General features: G+C 43.3%; 1 protein-coding gene across 1 annotated transcript; it reads right to left on the reverse strand.

Moving 5' to 3' along the window:
* Positions 1 to 12524: 12524 nt before the first annotated feature.
* On the reverse strand, positions 12525 to 19607 carry LOC116425099 (F-box only protein 33). Its single transcript, XM_076369437.1, has 6 exons — positions 19133 to 19607; positions 18742 to 18836; positions 18056 to 18643; positions 17731 to 17979; positions 17460 to 17655; positions 12525 to 17336 (listed from the first exon to the last, which is right to left on the reverse strand). Exons 1-6 carry the CDS (start codon positions 19397 to 19399, stop codon positions 17205 to 17207), a joined length of 1527 nt encoding a protein of 508 aa, XP_076225552.1. The 5' UTR covers positions 19400 to 19607; the 3' UTR covers positions 12525 to 17204.
* Positions 19608 to 19918: the final 311 nt, after the last annotated feature.

Below are 19918 nucleotides of genomic sequence, written 5' to 3' on the forward strand. Positions count from 1 at the left end.
TTACCGGAAGCACCCCACGGACTTTGTAAATGCGCTACGAAAGGGGCTTGACAGTCGTCTAAACAAATCCACGTGCTTCTGCGCATTCCCTTCCCTTTCGGACCTGCACCGGTAACCGCCAATCGGGCAACGGCTATCGCGCATTGGAGGGCATTTCAAATCGGATCACTGCGAGAGGTGGTGCACGCGCGACCGTCTTGACACGGTTGTGATGTTGTTTACCGGACTCCGGAAGTTTATGGAATTAAGAAGGCTGACGGAGACGTTTCGACTGTTTCCTTCGGACGGGGTTTTAGACTGTTTAATCCTTTGCACTCGAGAGGTGAGCCTCAGTCACCACTTGATTTGATACAGAACTATGAAGTTGAATGTTTAGTATTTTAAATTGAACTTTGTTTATTGTATATTGCTATAGGGGATATTTGAATAAAATAGCTTTGTCGCTTAATTTATCTGTGAATTAAATTAACAATGTCGTCTATATCTCGTCGAAAAGTGTGGAATGTTTCCAGTGAAAAACTTTCGAGTGCAAAGGGTTAACCTCTTGCGATAGAAATGTATCACTCTATACGAAATGATTAACGAACGAAATTAATGTGCACATCTGCGTAAAATAGGTAGAAACAAAATTCACCGCGTCATATCTCGTCGAATCTCTAAATTAATTTCCAGCGCAAGTGGTTAGCGCTAAACGTACTTTTCTTACTGTAACTGGTTAAATAACTGGATAAAATATGGAGATGAATGAATCAGATGAGAATTTGTTTTTCAGTGGAAATAGGAATAAAGAGAAGGATGAAAATTGGAAAATTAATCGGATAATATGGGAATCGATAGAAGATTAAATGAACAGAAGGCAATGGAGAATTTTAAATTCGGTCATTTGACCGGTTTCCGGTATGATTAGGGTTAAGATTCAAAAAGCATTAACCCTTTTCACTCGTTATTTGATTCGACAAAAATAAAACTTTAAATTCGATATTCAATTTGACGTAATGTATCAATAATGTTAAATATATGAAATATAATATCAAGAATATTAAAAAATATTATTATTAAGCCACTAAAATAAACGGTTCATTTATGGAATTGTCGAACATTTAATGGAATATTATGCTAATTTCGTTTGTTCCTTCTTATTTGCTTTTCCGAAGATATTGATAAGGAACGAGGGAATTTTAGTTTGGTCTGTTTCATTCAATTCGCTCGTGATCATTTGAATATATCCCCGTTATCACTGATAACGATCAACCGTTCAGTCCTGGTCTTTAATTAAATCTGATTCTTAGCTTTACGTACTTACGTGAATTTGTTGGTACAGTCGGAGCTTTTATAGATCCCTCTCGAAAGATTCAGTATAAACGTTTTACCACAGTGAGTTACAAAGAAAACTCTCGGTGATTTCCAAGCTTTTCAAATGGAACTCGATATCGTCGACCATGGAATTAAAATCGTGCACGTAACTGTGTAATTTAACGTCGTGACCTTGAAATGATCACTCTTCGTGGATTCGAAATAATCTTAAGGTCACGATATTGTAGGTCGCTGAATTTAACTCTGAGTAAGCTAATAGATCGCGCAGCTCTAAATATTATTCAACGGCGCTTAATTTATCGTTTCTTTCTGCCATGAGAATATTACCATGATCGGCCCACGTTCGTTATCGTCGGTTTCGGAATTTTTCGATTCTCGGTGCCCGAATGACACGGTAGCCCGCGGTGATACCTTCCGACTCGCGTTTTCCGATAGCGAACGAAAGCATCCGATCGCAATTATGATCGCCGTCTATCTGTCGATAAACGTTGGATACGTTTCATTATCATGGATATCTATTATAATAATACTCGAATACTTTGAACTCGACAAGGAGTCGTTGTTGTCGAGCGACACGAGGTCTCGATCCGAACACGCGACGAACCGTTCACTTTTTACCGGGCAGATAAGCAATGTAATCGGATGGACGCCGATGGGGCGATAGATTAAGAGATAACATGCTAAATTTGAACTCTTTGTTCGCCCGTGATCAATTTCTGGAAAACACCGATCCCCGGCGCGTGCTCCCGTGTCACGGACGATTCTTTCTTCGGATCCATACGGCCCGGCCGATTCTAATCCGATAAAATCGAACTCGCACGGTCAAACGATTTCAGCCAGACTGACCTCTTCGTCGAAACTATCTCTTCGGTCGAAAATAGCCTACGGTTGCTTACAAGAGTATCTCTCCACTAACATGGAATCCATTTCGCGCGATATTTGTAAAAACTGATCGAAATAAAGTGGAATGTAAACTTCGTCTTTTGTATCTTTTGTATCCGTCCCAGCGAGAGAAACGTATCGGATAATTGTATCGGTAACTTGAGTTTTCTTGAAAAAAGACGCATGTCGTTTATCGTAAACGAGAAATTACTCTTTTGTACCTGTTGCTGAAGAATTATCGTTTCTGCGAATACGTTTGACGAATGAACGAATTAACTGCACTCGGAAGTATTTCGTTAGAAACACTAATTACTAATTAGAGAAAGACGATATTTCTTGAGATTAACACTAGGTTTACGGGCATTTGTTGTACACTTCATTCTGTTATTCCTAAAAAAATTGATGCTCATTTAGATTGTGGAAACTGGAGATTTGATAGTAGGTAATTGGGGTATATGTCAGTGTGATCGCATCAATCAAAATCGGCGTAAACATTTACGAAATAATATTTCTAAAATCCAATGTGCGTCAATTTGACGCGTTCCGTAAGCCTAGTGTTAACTCAACGAGAAATGTTGATATTTATTAATTACATACTGCGTGAATTTTGTTATAATCACGAAACAAAATTCGGCCCATAGAGGGTTAATATTATATATAACACTAATTTTGTTGTATCAAATCAAATGGTGACTGAGAGTCACCTCTCGAGTGCAAAGGGTTAAGTATCAAATTTTATTTTCGTATCAAAGTTTATTGCATTTTTAAACTAGCAAAGTTTATTGCAAAAATTATTGCATCGAATCAAGTGGTGACAGAGTCACCTCTCGAGTGCAACGGTTAATTATTAAATACTTTTCGATAATCGGCGAATAACGACAGGTGTCAAGGTAATGAAGGAAGAACAACGGCGTTTATGCCATGCACGATTTATTAATCCATCGATACATTTTTAAAAATCGACTGATACTTGCGAAAACATTTGACTTCTATAATTAAGGAAGTGACGTAAAAATCATAGACCGGCGTACAATTCTACGGGATGTTTCGAGTTCGAAAGAATACTGATTTACTCGACAGTATCAACGGTAGTTTTTCTGTTTTTCTCCTTTTTTTGCACGTAAAAATGCTCGTTCGTGTCCACGCGGGAACCAGTGGACGATCGTTGAACAACAATTCTTGGACAATTACGATATAGCCGCTTTACAAGTTACAATTAACCGATTTCCATCGTTCGTGACGAGCTGGCAATGATCGTTGACTCCTGCCTTCGCGCGGTCAACTACGCGAGTCACCGCGACGTGTCGTGTACGCGAATGATTATTATTAATATTATTATTCTTTAACGATCTCGTTACGCGTGAAACAGAATTTCAGCGATCAATGGGGACCAACGGAATTCATACCGGTAATTTCTTCCTCTCTGAGTGTATTTAGTTAAACGTCAACAAAAACGAGTTGTTCGCTATGGCAGATCCAACGTACATTTATCGTATCGCGGATGATTCCCCATTCTTCCGATTTACAAAAGAAAAATTTCATGTTTGATCATTTTGCTCAAGTGTTCTTGTTCCCTTACTGCCGAAGAAAACGAAACTTATCGTTCAAGCTCCACCGATCGCGAGGACGTCTCCGAGCGCCGTTACGCGTCTGTTTCCGTTTACGGTCGTAGAATCTGATTTCCCGTAAACGCATCGAATGCGTAATGGAACGATAACCGTTCGCCGGAAACGTTCCGCGACGATTAAGATGTCTCTTAGCGTTCGAGCGCGAATGGAAGTGTTCTCCGTCACGAATGATGGGAAAACCCGGCGGCGGCCCGCCGGAAAGACAGCTGGGCGCGGTACGCGCGAGATACTCCGAAAATATGCAATCGTTGTGAGAGACTGCAGGCTGAGCAGAAAAATCGTACATCTCGAAAAGGAACGTAAACGTGCTACACGTCGCTTGGACACGCTCTTGCTCGCGGTTCGTTGTGACGTCGCTGGAGCCAGTGCTGTCTCGCGGACGATCGGGATTAGCCCCGGTGAACTCCGATGAAACAAATCTGGACGACGAAACGTAACTCTGTCAACCCCTCACCGTACAACACCGAGTCACGCTCGTGGGAAGATATCAGTTGCACAACCCTTTGCACTCCAGAAGCTTTTCACCGGAAATGTTCGATATTTTCTAATGAGACAGACATTTTCTCGGACTGAATTAAGGAATCTCACATGCAAGGAAGAGAACTATTTTCAATATTTCGTACATTGATACGAAGTTTAGTATCAAATATCAAAGTTTAGTTTTGCTGTGTCAAATCATTTGACTCAGAGCCTCTGGAGCGCAACGAGTTAAAAACTATAAACGACTGAGTTCCTTTCGGTTGAAATGAAACTGTTACCTTTTAACACGTTGAATGCCGTAACACGGATTATGATTCAGTGAATTAAACGTGACATTTGGCAAGATAAACGTGCGGTAATAAAACGATTCAGTGAAACAATTCGACACTATTGCATTCTGTGTATTTCGCTACGTGAAGTCGTGCATTCAACGTGTTGAAACGCGAAGACATGAATTTGGAATTCTTTGTTTCCGGTAAGTTATCAATGACGTCACCTTAGCATCTGTGGTTCTAACAGGAAACGTAGGGCGAGGGGTTAACCCTTCACCGACGAAGATCCTTTGAAAGATACGAATCTCTCGAAGGGTGAAGCTGTATTATACATCGATCGCTTAAATGATAGAAAAAATAATAACTACGTGCTGACCTCTCGCTAGTAACTGAATCATCTGCGACTCGGTCGACGAAACACGAACGTTTCTCGGCAACGTGTTCGCCGAAGGGTTAATCGTCGTACAAGGGACCTCGACGGACAGCACTGGTTCGAGTGGCGCATGGAAAACCGTGAAATTTTCGAGTTCGGGGATTACGAACACGTTGAGAACGCGTTCGGAGGATACTCGAAGGTCCAGGTAAAATAACGGTCGAGCAATTGCATGGAATTACGTTAGGCTCGCTGATTCCGATGAGCTTGAAGCGTACAAAGTCAATATTTGCGTCTTTCGAACAGTTAGACCCTCGCGACGATAACGTTCGTTACTGTGACGTGATCAAATCTGCGGTTGCGAGGAGAAGCTGGCTGGAGGTAATGGATGTATTTATAAAATTATTTGGAGCACTGACCTACGCGACACACCTCAAGGTCACTGGAATCGGCAAGACGCGTCCTATACTACACGATCATCGACACTCGTTTCGGTTGTCCATGCGCGTGCGCGTCGAAAATAATTTCAGCGAATAATTCGTTGGACGTGATTAACAGAGAAGATATTGTAACATGTTCGTCTATACATGGATAGTGGACGCCGTCGCTGAGAGAACTTAATTATTCTTAATTACCCGGCCTCTCCTCCCGACCGGGGACAATTCGCTGGCATCGGCGAAAGAGTAAAGATTCGGTGTACGGTTTGTTAATTTACGGTCGAAAACAAAAAACAATGTCGACGCTCATGGTCGCCGATCCGGCCTTGACTCTGAAACATAAACGAAGCAAAGCGACGGGGGCGGGGCGTCGATATCGACGGTACTGGTGGAGGCTCCCCGCCCACTAACCTTGAGAATTCGATACGCGCGAACGACGCTTCGTTTCGATTATTTAATTTTCGAAATTTCAACGGGTCCACCGCGATGAATTACAATGCGAACGATTTTAGTCGCGGCTAACACCGTCGCATTCTAATTGATCGAACCGACGGCGAACGCAACGATCGAAATGGAATAATCGAAAGGAAACAATGTCGCGACCGATACCGTAGATTACGTAACTCGAGGAAACATCTGCGATCTGAATTGCCTCTTCGGAATAATTAACTCTCAGACGGTTTTCGAACCGTTCGCGCGATCGGTCCCGACTGTCCATTACAGACGATCGAACAGGTTCAACGAACTATCCATAGAATTTCTGGATCAACGGGAACCGTCGAATCGCATTTTCCGCGGAGTTCCATTAAGTTCGCATTACCGAAACAATTTTCCACGCTCGAATTATACAATCGCGTCACGGGGAGGAGAGCCCGATGGAATTCCGTCCCCGCGCGCCGGGAGAACCATTTTCCGCGGGGGACGATCTCGGAAGGGCGGCCATTGGCGTCGCCGCGTCCCGCGCTGCTCTCGGACGCGAACGAAAAGCAGCGACGCGAGCCCGTGCGAACGCACTCGCGAAATGGCATTTCTACGATCGATTCGACAAACAAATCCGAGCAACGACCCCGGAAAAGCGTCCATTAAGCGACGTTCACACACCGCACGCACGCACGCACGTATAACATCATGTTATGTATGTACACGTAATTATATTCATTCGGTTAGCCTTGTCGTCGTTTCGAGTTAAAACAACATGGAAAACAACGCGCTGCAGGTGTATGCATATTATACGTACAATAACGAAGATATACGCAGAGATTGGTTCCATTTTTTTTTCATCCCCCAGCCCAGGCGAGATGAACGAGTCGAGGATTTCCCTCGCGTTCGCTTGTTTCTGAGAGCTCGGCTCCGTTTCCCTTTCGATTTAACCCCTCGCTGCGCTTCCGCCGCGACACGCTCGATTTCCTTTCGCCGAGCGAATCACCTGGGATCACCGGATCCCGTTTCTAAACCTGTCTCTCGCGAAAGACGCGCGCGCGCGCGGAGAACAAGGGGATTCGGATGCCCTTTCGTGACGTCCGATCGTCCCGCGAGCGATTCCTTCAACGGATCAGTCGTAACATTGAGAACTAAATCGTAATCGTTGATCGGTAACGAACCACTGCAGTTCTGGACCGTGAAAATTCACTTTCTACCGTGAACGACCGACCGGAAAGCATACACCCTTGGAAACCAAAATCGGGATTTCGAAGGAATGTTTCTCGAAACGATTCCCGAAACTGAAATGGTACGTTCAAATATAAACGAGGAATTCAGTTGTCTCGGTTGATCGGTCGGTGGTTCCCAAATGAATTTCCTCGCGGAACGACCGGACGCAGGAAGTGAACGAGCGCAGCGAAGGGTTAAACATCGATGACAAAGGGCCGAACGCGCGTCGGATCGCCGCCCCGTAGGAAAATCGATGATCGCGGGCGCAGCGGTTCGACGCTGTTCGGAGATCGGCAGGCTCGTGTGGGACAAGGGGGTTACACTTTGTGCGGTCGACGCCGTTTCGCGGCGTCGTTTCGTAATCTCGTTTAACAACGTTTAACCCATCGTTACGTACACACATCTAAAACCCGGCTACATGCGGTTTTGCTCGTGCCTACGACTATGGACCGCCGGCGGGATCGCTCGAACACGAGGGATGTGATCCGCGCCGGCGTTCGAAGAGAACACGTAAATTATTTATTTCCACTCGAATGTTCGAATCCGAAGAACATCGATAAAAGAGGTAAACACGCGGACACGCGTCTTATCGTAAGGTGTCTGGATCCTAGAGGGGAAAGTTTTGCAGAGTGTCCTAGCGGTTCGAAACACTTGGTGTGTGTGTCTGTGTGTGTGCCTATATAAACTACGTTTCTCGTGTCTCTCCCTGTGTTCGTGTATTCGTGTGTCTGTGTGTGAGTGAATGTGGGTGTTGTGTACTCGCGTGGATACGTGCGAGACAACGTATACATGTAACCATCGATTCGCGGTTGCATCGCGTTCATCGCCTCTTCCTTCTCTCTCTCACTCTCACTCTCTCGCTCTCTCGCTCTTTCTCTCATTCACTCTCTCTCTCTCTCTTCCCTCCTCCGAACGAGGGAACGTTGACGTTTCACGGTCGAACGCGTGCCGCGAGACTTATCGTTTCTGTTGCGCTGTTAATTCACCCTTGAGGTTTCGAGCAGACTAGCGGATGTTGGTTGTGCGGTAGCGCTTTGGTTACGTTCACTGACCGTGATCGCGCGGACGCCGATCGGCGTGCGTCGCGGGGAATCGAGTGATTCTCGGGGTGCAGCGGAGCCTCGGCAGTCGCGGACTCGAAGAGGAGCATCTTCGGCGTCACCCTTATCGGACGCACGTCAGTTCCCGGAGTACACTTTCTACCGTCGCGTGACATATCTAACCGTTCCTTGGATAAATGTTAAACCGCGATCGGAAACGTTGAAACGCTTTCGATATCCAGCGGCAAATCAGCTCCGAGATCCCGACGTTCGATAACGGCCAGCCCTTTGAGCGCTGACACGTGCATCCGGAGAAAGTCATCGGTGCGGACTGTGAACTACGCCTGTCGGTTTCGATCTGACGCGTGCTACGGTGGCAATTGTAAGCGTACGAGCCGTACGCTTCCATAGTTCGGCGAAACAGCGCTCAGCGGGCTAAGGGAGATCACCTCGAGACTTCTCTCGATTCTTACGGGGCGAGAAATCTTCCCCTTCTTCCGCCCGCGTGATTCGTTTTTCTCGATTAAATCGGCATCCCACGGGACGCGAGCGTCGGGGCTCCGCTGCGTCGGGACGATCCGCGGTCGCCGAGTACGGCCTCGACCGTGGTAATTGCGAGGCGATCCGCAAAACGGAAACAATTGATTCACGACGATGATTGTATTGTACTATCAACGAAAAGGTTCACCACCGCCGTGAACCGAAGCGCGTAGAATCGTCGGCGCGATGTCCGCGCGGGGATGAGCGACGGGTTCCGAATGAAAGATGGCGGCTCGAACCCCTCCGCCGGGGACACTCGCGTTCTCGATGATCACCCGCGTTCCGAGAGCTTACAGGTTTCTCTACCTTCGCGCGATGAAATTCGGCACAGTTCAACGATCTTCGGAAATCTCTCATTTATAAACGTTTCGCTTGTTTAGCGTACATGTGGTTCCCTTAACGCGAGCTCGGTCAAGAAGAATCATCCTCGTCGGAATTCATGGGACAATCCGATATATATATATTCGTTCTTTCTCTCTCTCTCCCTCATTCTCTCTCTCTCTCTCTCTCTCACTATTTCTGTCAGCGCGGATCAACGGGAAAATTTGAATAACGAATTCTTTCTCCGTCGATCCAATCGTCGTCCAAGATGGCGACGTTCAAGGGATCGTCGCGGTTGTATTCCACGATTTCAACCGACCGCGATTCTTTTAACCGATTATGTCCTGAAGACACCTCGGATCCTCCAGAATTCCACCGTAATTCCATTCGACCGGTTCGTATTTCGTGTGTGCACCATTCAAAAATAAAACGGAAACGAAACGAAAACGAGAACGACACGGTTCAGGACATAAAGGATTAAAAACCCGATTCGTACCGCGCGCACCCCGTTACACGTTCGCGGATACGCGCGCACGCGTCTCTAGAGCTAGGACTTACGTTCCGTGTTAAAACCATAAACGGAATGATTAACAACAAGATTATTTCGCTTGGGCCCGGTTTTGTTCTCTTCATTGAACGTCAATGAATTCCCTTCTGCGTTGGTTCGCGATGGGTTCTCTCTCTCTTTCTCTCTCTCTCGCTCTCTCTCTCTCTTTCTCATTCTCTCTCTTTCTCTCTCTCTCGCTCTCATTCTCACTCTCACTCATCTTTTCGCGTTGGAAGAAGCGTCTCGGCGGATTTCGTTCCGTCTTATATCCGGCTATTCAACGATTAAACGATTACTCGGCTCGCGTGTTCGACTACACACCCCAGCCTTTACGCCTATGTACATCTAAACGCCGTCTCGGTGATATATCATTACAACAATATTGTTTTACGCGTCGATCGAGGAATGCGCCGCGGACCATCGGAATATCGCTTTTCACCCCGCGCCTGTCCCCGCCGCGGCGGACAATGCGATTCGAAACGAGAATTTCCAGGTGTACAGGGTCTGCCGAGATCGATCGAACGGTCTACCCTCGATCCACCTTAAACTTTGCTCCTTCGATCGGCGAATTCGCGGCCTTATTTTCGTCGTCGATCAACAGTGTAACTGGACTTCGGGCCTCGCGTGCTTCTAACAGGCGGAAACTATCGATCAGAATGCGTCCGGCGATAAATCAACGATTCCCCCTATTCATTCCCATTCGACTTTTTCCATTTGTAAAATCATCCTATTCGCCGCGGGGGAAAAAATTAAACGTAACGCGGAAACCGATGGACCACCGATTTTCAATCGAGCTCGAACGGAAGCGAGATGAACCGGGTCGCGTCCAAGCGACGAACGATGGAACACCGCAACGGTGCGCGTTGATTCGTGCTCCTGAAATCGTTCTTTGCCCCCCACGTTCGTCAAGCTAGTCGATTCACGCGTGAAACACCCTGTACAGTAGTCGCGCGGGGGCAGCAAGAATAATCGAGAACGCGTGGAAATCGGACGAGTCACACGTGTTCCTTGCCTCTTATCGCGTTCGAGCGAGTCCGCGCCTCGTTGTTCGCTATTTCATACCCTCCGCGCGTCCGAACGTATTCGAAGAGTTCGTACCCGTCGACGAGAGACCTTCGCTCGTTAATAATTCGCGTTCACTTCTCCGGCCGCACGTTTCGTTTCTTTACGCCCGCCCCTTTCGATTGGAATGAATTATACGCGTTGTAAATTATATATATATTATATGTATATATAAAATATAATATAAATCTAATATGTATATATGTATATGTAAATATATATATATATAAATATTATTATATATATTATATTGTATATATTATTTTATACGTTATATTATGTTATATTATATATATAAAAAAGTAAAGAACAAAGAAACAAAATGGAGAGAAACGTTGATGGAGTTGCGTCTCTGGTCGCACGTCACAATCCCGCAAACAACGAATCAACGAACTACATTAAACCGAACGCGCTCTCCGTTCGCCCGACGAGGATAGTCGTACGCATTTAAATGACACGCGTCAATATTCACGAAATCTGTCGCTGCTCCTCTCATCCTGCCGGTGATTTCTTTGAAACTGTATCCGACAAACACACCGTTCACCGACGATCCGCCCGTGGACGAAGACAACGCTAAAAGATCGCCCGTCTTCGATGTTTCAACGGACATCAACCCTCAATCGCAAGCTCCGAATCTCACTCGACACCATGGTATCCCCTTCACTGACAATGTTATTATATTTGATACAAATAAAATTTCAACGGTGTCGTTTCAATGTACACGGTTACGAGTTCAAGCGTTCGATTGCGAGAAAGAACATGGAAATTTCACGGTACAAACGAAAAACGCGTTGGAAAGTCATCTCGGTTAAGGGTTGACGTCCAACGAACCGATTCTCGATGGAACGCGCGATCCGATCGTCGAAAAGAATTTCTTCGAGACACGGGCCGCCAACGAGCGCGGCGCGCGAAACATTTTCAACATTTTCACCGTTACCGATCGCACGGAATTCCGTCGCTTAAACGACACCCCTCGCGTAGTGGTTCCGCTTATCCGTAACGTCGGCTCTTCGTTCTATCTCGCACTTAAAACCGTGTAAAATATCCTTCTTCCTTTCCTCGTTTCTTTAGGAACTTATAAATACTACTCGTGGCGTACCGGGTCCTGACTCGTCCTTGGCTCGCGTGGGTCCGTTCCGCCGGCCGCCATTTTGTCGGAGTCGATCGAACGGAACACGGGATACGCTCTCGGATAAATGTATCGTCGGATCCTTTCGCCCTCGTAATTCGCGCGTGATCCTTCGCGGTCGGACCGATTTTTACTAGCTCGAGGACCGATGAAAGCTGCTTCGTCAAGGTACTTGGGAGGGGGATTACAACGCGTCGACGTGACGGCGACCACCGTTTCGCGTGGTCTCGAGTGGAATGTCAGAAATTCGCTTAAGCAACGCGTACCCGCCGGTATCCCGACGATCGTTTCCGCGCGGACACGGGAACGGACCTGGATAAATCGTGCTCGAACGACTTTTCACGGGTGAATCTCGGTATTCGAGTAATCGTCCCCGCGATCACGAGCGAACGGTTGCCACGAGAAGAAAGGACGTCAAGACGGGTTACCCACTACGATAGTTAGACCGGGCTATCTCGTCGAAAGACAGTCTCCATTATCTCGTCGTCGATTAGTCGACACGCATGACGAACATTCTCGCACGATTGATCTTCTAAAAGCGCCTCTAAACGTTTTATTATTATTCTCCGTTTTCATTTAGCTTCGTAGGAATTCATTACACGCGCGTCTCGCATTTATCGTTTACCGTGTAACGCGTACTACACGCAGGATTCCCGTCTCCTCGCTGCTGGAAACTTTAACCCCCATCGTCCCCAACCCTTTAGTCTCAACGGGTATGTTTCTCTTCTTTCCCAGCGTTTCTCGTTTCTCGTTTCGCAGCGAAACGCACGCTTGCTCCCATTTCTCCCTCTATCGGCCCCACCCTTCGTCGTCGAGCACCCATTCTAAGATTTCGCGAGTTTCTTTAGATTTTACGTTTTTCTTTTTTTTTTTTTTATTGTTATCACAGATGTTTTGTTCTCGATTTATCGTCGCCCGGTTGTACCCAATACAGCCCATCCCGATATACATTCGAAGCAGGGACGCACTATTAAATTAATGATTTTCTCCCTGTTGTCTCTCACCCGCGCGTTTCCCGGTATTATTCTCTCCGCGATGCGCTTTAACGCTTCCCGCTCTCGTCTCGCAGATATTTTCCGATATATATATATATACGTACATATATATATACATACATATATACATATATACATACATCTCTTTCTCTCACTTTCTCTGTCTTTCATTCTCTCTCTCTCTCTCTCTCTCCCTCTCTCCCTCTCGTTTTCTCTCGCCGAAACCGACGCGATAATATCACGGATCTTCACAGCACGGATCTTTCTCGTCCTCGGCGTGGCGCACGCGCGCAAAGGATTACAATTCACGACTCCGCAACTAAGGCCTGCCTTAGTACAAAAATATACATTCGCTTCTTAAAAAATAGATCTTAGCATTCTGTACTGGCTAGCGTTCGTTTGATATTATACAGTATTTTGATTCTTGGCAGGCTGGCTTACGAGGTTAGTTATTAAATCGGCTACGAGAACCGCCGTCGAGCGAGCATTTATTTAGTTATCTTTTTTCCCATTTTCTCTTCCCTCTCTGTCTCTATCTCTCTCTCTCTCGTTCTCTTCGTGAAACGGGGGCGTGATTCTGATCTAGAAAACGCTAGCTGGTGTGTGCACCATCCCTTCCTTCGTTACTTCACTCGTCCTTACTTCCTACCTCCCTTTTTTTGTTCTTTTTCGCTTGTTTGTTTGTTTGCTTGCTTGCTTGCTTGCTTGCTTTAATTAGACGACGCGCATATTCATAAATTGGTGTTCGCGTGGCTCTCAAACTTCTTGGGGGTGGCGAATCGACGAGGGCCGCGAGCTAACACGGAAAGCTGATGAGACACGGAACGGTGGAACAGTTGGGGGTGTGTACACCGTTTCGTCACGGGGATCGGGGGTGCGGGAGGGCTGACCGACGAAACAAGCGATATTCTTTTGTCGTGTGTATTCTTTTTTTCGGTTTGCCCGTTTCTTCTCTGTTCCTCTTTTTTTCCCCGTTTTGAATTAATTGCAATCGCGTCACGTCGACGCGAGCGATCAACGGATTCGGATGTATCGAAGAGACATTTTCCGCGAATCGTCGCGAACACGGTAAATCAATGCTTTCCGTTTAGTCGGGATCGTCCTGTGCTTTATGAATATGGCTGTCGGGACAGGTTTCGGAAAAAACGTGCAGCGGCCCCGCATAACCTGGTGTAGTTATACCTTTCTCGGCAGGTTCAGTCTTATGCTTTGTTTGTCGTCGCGGTTTAATTCGATATTTAATTATACGTGTAGGTAGTGTTTGGCTTGTGCCCCGTACGGTTAAGGCGGCGGCTGCACGACCTGCCATATCTTTTTTTATTTATTTTTTTTGCTTAAATCTTCACTCATTTCTTCTACGACTTTGTACAGAGGATTCGCAGAGATGGTACTACGTATCACCTGATTTTAACAGTTAACGATTCATTCATTCACTCTTCTTCTTCTTCATCTTCTTCTGCTTCTTCGTGTTTTCTTTTTTCATCATTTCTGTTTCCTCTTAACATCTTTTCAGAACTCGTTCCGTTCTGTTTCTATTACCCGCTGCGGGTATCTATATTTATATCCCGATCGCATATCGTTCTTTTCATTCCTCGTTCTCTTTAATATTCCGTTCTATCTATTTATCTCGCGCGCTCTTTCTCTCGCTCGCTCACATACGATATCGTTTCGCAACGTCATGTATATGATCTTTCACGCTGTTCTCTTTTACTCTACACGTCTCGTGCTCTCTCTCTCTCTCTCTCATCCCTCGTTCTCTCTGTATAGATTCACACGCCGGGCACCGTGCCCGCGAGTGAACCGCTTATGCGGGACTCCGTTCAATAAAAAATAAACAAACAAAAAAAAAACACGCACGAAGAAAAAATAATAATATTAATAATAATAATAGCAATAATAATAATAATAATAATAATAAAAAAGATTCTTAGTAAATAAAATCTGGCCCGTCCACGCAACGTCAATATGGTCAACGAACAACAACAACAACAACGGTGGTATTGTTTGTTTCCTTCTTCTCGTTTTCACCGCGAAAAACGTTCGCAATAACAAGGAACAATAGATCGACGGTATCTCTACACGTTATTCCGACGTTAGATAATAATTTCCCTGACCCTGAAGAAATCAATTAATACGCGTGCACGGAATATACGAAATGAAAGGGCGCCGACAATACCTTAACTCGTCAGTCATTTTTTGGCGAGAAACCGGCAGGTGTTTCTAGCGAATCGCCGAAAAAATGTTTATTAAGGTGTCTACGATTATCTTGTTAATGGTGGCTGTCGCGTGTCAGATTTTTCGTTTTCTCTCTCTCTCTCTCTCGCTCTCTCGCTCTTTCTCTCCTTATCTTTCTTTCTCTCTCTCTCTCTCGTTCTCGATAAAGTTACTCTTACCGCGACTCAGGTACATATTAAGGCCCGTTCATCTTGTATAACAGCATAAATGGTTTAAAAAGAAATAGTTATCCTCGTATTTGTGCCTAGCTCTCAAATCGAACCTTCTATTAACATCTGCTTTTTATCATTCTCGTTCAAATTAAATGGCTATATATTACTTCGCTCTTTCAGCATCATCATCATCATCATTTTTTTTACCTCTATTTCTATATCTCTTTCCTTTCCTCCCTCCTGCCATCGTTAAACTCGAGCGCAACATCGCAATTCTTGCGCATGTCCAATATTTTTCCCCATTTCATAGTGTTCTTTTTCCTTCTTCCTTCTACTCGCGCTTTCGCTCCGTCTTTCTCTCTCTCTGTCTTTCACTCACTCACTCACTCGCATTCTTTCTCTCTCTCTCGCTCGCTCTCTCTCTCTCTCTTTCTTTCATTCTTTCACATTAAACGCATGGATGTATGTACAGAACCACATATAAAAAAACAATGGTATACGTGTGACTACAAGTACGATATACGACGATGTAATTATAACAATTATACAAGGGCTCGAAAAAAAGTAAATAATCTTTCAGAATAATAAACTGTATACGATTGTGTTTTTGTTGTTGTTTTGGTATTTTTCTTTGTGTTTCTTTGTGGATCGTATTTTCCTTTTTTTAAACGTTCGAAAATCGTCATTATTAATCGCACGACAGAAATGGATGCGCGTGGCACCCGAATATTTAACGTTTAAAGTTCGACAGATAATACAGATATACATACATATACACATACACGATTAGCAGCTAATTCCTCTGACTCTTTTTTTTTTTTCTTTAATAGATAACTATACTTTTGTGTTCGTTCTCAGCGGTCGCTAAGAGCACGGTGAAGAGACGGTACTCATGGAGGTTACATAATTCTCAGTGCATCACGCTCGATCCTCCTCCCTTCTCTAACGCAAGATACGAATTCTCTATTGTCCGAAACTGTTTACATTCGTACCACCAAATCGACCGCACTCTTCTCGGCACACATTCATTTTTATATTTGTACAAGAGCGTCCGATTGGTTTTGGTATTAAAAATAACCTCGGATCGCTGTTAATGACTTCTCATTGAGTGCATCGTTCGTATAACATTCGCGCAACTCGATACCTAGTTCTTTCTCTCGAAGTCTTCACCATTCTTTTTTATTTTTTTTAGTTATTCATTCTCACACTGCATGCTCTTGGCGCTCGCTTGATCTAAATTCCCATAGACTTGGAAAAATATCTGTTAAACAAGTTTCTACTTACATACATGTGGAATTTCGTTACGCTTTCCATTGGAACATCATGAAATCGGCCCGTTACCATTTCTTTTCTTTTCTCGTTTTGTAGTTTCCATTCCTCATTTCCTTCGTAAACGATGATAATCTCTCATTGCGGTATGCATTCTCTTCGCTTCTTACATGTATTCACTTCTCCTGTGATATTAACAGGTGAACGTCACACAGAAGGTCTGTATAGGAAGACCTTGATCGTCTTGTAATGCTTGACTCGTAGTATCTACCAAGAATACTGTTATACTTTTATATAATATATATATGTTCTTTCTTCTAGTATTCATTGGTGACAGGAACGATCATTAACAAGTATACTGCTGCTCTTGACCACTTTGAGACCACCACTGTTAGCAATACACTCCATTACAAAAGGATTTTCATGAAAAAAAATCATCATACATCATTTTGTTCTCCATTCTGATAAATGGGAAGATCACTTCATTCGTGGGGTGTATCATACTTAATTTAGCTACCCCTTATGGACACAAGAAAGACATAGATAACTATGGCTTATTATATTCATAAATAAACTGATAAAATCTTTATAAAGCAGGAGAACTTGTGTGCGTTTTTTACCCTCATTATTTACACATTAGAACTGTGTGATCCTTTCCAGACGATATAACCATTTAGTTATTCATTTTGTTTTATGAATCTATACAGGTTCACTGTTTGATGTTTCATCCATAGTTCCCATTGAAAAAACAAATCTTATAGAAAAATAAAGGATGTAACATTATAACTTTACTTCTGAGATTGTAGCTCGCCCAGAAATAGGTGGAGATATCGATGATTGTTACTGGGGAGTCATTTTTTCTTAACTCATGCTCACAATTATTTTTGGTCTCTGAGGACCAACGGCATGATCACATCTCTGCTATCACCTGTAAATGGATTCTTAACAACTGAAGGCAAGTCAGCATCACTTAACTGTTCCCAACGATGACCTATTATTTCTTGTATTTCCTATATGCACAAAATAATTAATATTAATTAAATATAATATAATATCACTATATTATAAAGAATATGGATATTTTCACTTTAATAATGCTTTTATAAATCTCAGTATTAAATATAAAAGCTTACATGTGTGATGCTTTCAGCCTTGTGCCAAGACTCATTGTAGGATGCAATGTCTCTTTGTGCAAACACTAATGACTTAAGGGAACTTCCTCGTAGACGTGCAATAGCTAACAAATTTTCCTGGTAATATTTGTGGCCAATGAATACAAGTTCCACAAGTTCTGTACACTTCCATGCAATGAGTACTAATGGATCAGGGCTGTAGTAAAATAATAAATGTACTTATTAAGAATATAAACAGAAAATAGCAATATAGTGAAATAACTTAATTTACCCATCAGGCTCACTTGGGTCACATGTTTCTGGTATTATTTTTTTAGGATCCATAGAATCAATCCATATCAAAGATTTTAAACAGTGATGATACCAACCGGATAGCACAAGTAATGCTCTGGTGTTGACACTTTCACAAAATAGAGCTTTCAAATGTGTAAGAGGCATAGAACGACAAAGTATTTCTGAATGCAACATTTCAATGCCAACATAGGAGTGTATAAGATTCAATCGTAGCTCACATTTTGGACTGAAAAAAATTTGTAACATTATTCTTTTAATATCCTTTTATGAAATTGCAATAAAGAAATTGTACTCCTACACACTTTCTTTGAACAAAAGTTTGCCAGGCATTATCACTTGTTCCTGCATAATTGTCATTCCAACCATGTAAATGAATTACAAGCCTTTCCATAACTCCATTATTTAATGCTTTCAGCAAACTATCATTTACAAACTCATAATCCAATGTCAAAATAGACAATCTGATGAATGAGTAAAACAAAATTTCATTCTCAAATCCAAAATCCCGATAGTGGTACTCAGGATCATCTCTAACAGATGCCAGGCTTAAAGTTGTCAAATGCTTGGCGTGATTCATATGAAGTGGTTTTAGAAATACGCTAGCGCTGCATGATAAATCTTCTACACATCCTAAACTCAGAGCTTCTAAGCGATTAGCTGTTTCAATAATTTTTATAATAGGCTTTATCAATGGTGAAAAACATCCATCAATGTATTCGTCATCTTCATATTCGAAACAGCTACTACTAGATTCCAAGAACAATTTTCGAAGCTGTCTGTTGCAGCTTAATTTCTTTAAGATAGTTACAATTTCATCAACAGAATGATTTGATGTCTCACAACGAATTGTAGCTTCGTGCACGCTAAGTCCAAAGCTTTCCGATAGAAATCTATAATAAATAGAGAAAAGAAAAAAAAGAAGAAAATATAAGAAAGGTATACAATGTTTCAAGAACCATGACATTGCACAAATAATAATCTTACGTACCTAGCCCACACAATTCTGTCTTCCTGTCCAAGGGCAAATGTGATTTTTTTCCAGAAACTAGGGTGAAACAAAGCATACCTCCAATTTTTACAAACCTGCGCAAATTACGTTTTAACGAATTATTTTTATCCCGTTCACTCTGATACGTTGAAAATCGCGTTAAATATGACATTGATTAAAATAGACGTCCAAGAGGTAAACAAAGAACAAATACACGGTGCCACGAGCAAAAAAAAAAAAAAGTAACGAACGCGACGAGTGGTTGGTATGTATAACATACAAAACATCAAAAAATAGAGAGCAGGACTGGATATGGCAGTTTGATTACCCACTGTGTTAGGTCAGAATTTAAACGGCCTTGACGGAGACAAAAAAAAAATATTACAAATACCTGAGAGGCTCTCAACCGGCTATTGTGTGGCAGATACGAGAATATTTCCTGCAGGATGACACTGGGCAGGTTATTCCAGCACGGATTATTGTCCTCTTGCGCCATTTCTGTCGTACGATTTGCACCTTTATAGGACGAACAGCTGTTTGCCTTCGTCGAAGACAGCTGCCCCTCGCACTTTCTTGACGTTGCCTTCTCTGTCGCATCACTCTCCGAATTTGTTATCTCGTCCAAATATACAACACCCCCATTTATAACACGTATCATGGTTTTTTACCAATGTCTCGTGACCTATATCCTGAACTTTCCCCGCAAATCCTTCGAAACTCTGCCACCCGTTTTCTTCGAGGTGAGCCTCCTCCGCGAATCAAAATAAGAGTCTCAACCGTGTATTGCGTCCAACTCGTAACGTCCAACCACTCCAACTGTTGTTCGTATACGCTTATACGCATGGTACGCGTCAAATTCTTCTCTCCTATTGGTTAAATGCCTACGCATGTCGGTTTTCTGTGTATACCACGGAATGCTTCGACAATATACACAAATCTACGCCATAGCGGAATACACATTTAACGGCGCAAAAGATGTACAAATTTTATGCGTACATAATAATAAAACATCATTTACTTAATAAGAAAATATAAAGTATAATGACAATATATAGATATGCACAACCAAAGCGGACGGGTTTTCGTTACTTTGTCATGAACTCAAGATGAATTAATAGTTCTCGCAGTAGTAGCAATATTGTTTATAAAAGATATTTATTGCTCTAATTTCAATATG

This window comes from Nomia melanderi, chromosome 7 (genome assembly GCF_051020985.1).
Source record: "Nomia melanderi isolate GNS246 chromosome 7, iyNomMela1, whole genome shotgun sequence".
Taxonomy (NCBI): Eukaryota; Metazoa; Arthropoda; class Insecta; order Hymenoptera; family Halictidae; genus Nomia; species Nomia melanderi.

Bases quoted from the DNA above. Each gene is read 5' to 3' on its own strand.
- LOC116425099 (XM_076369437.1), bottom strand. From the start codon at position 19,399: ATGATACGTGTTATAAATGGGGGTGTTGTATATTTGGACGAGATAACA. The intron at 18,837-19,132 runs GTATTTGTAATA...TAATTTGCGCAG, and splicing joins GCCGGTTGAGAGCCTCTCAG to GTTTGTAAAAATTGGAGGTA. The intron at 18,644-18,741 runs GTACGTAAGATT...TATTTATTATAG, and splicing joins GACAGAATTGTGTGGGCTAG to ATTTCTATCGGAAAGCTTTG.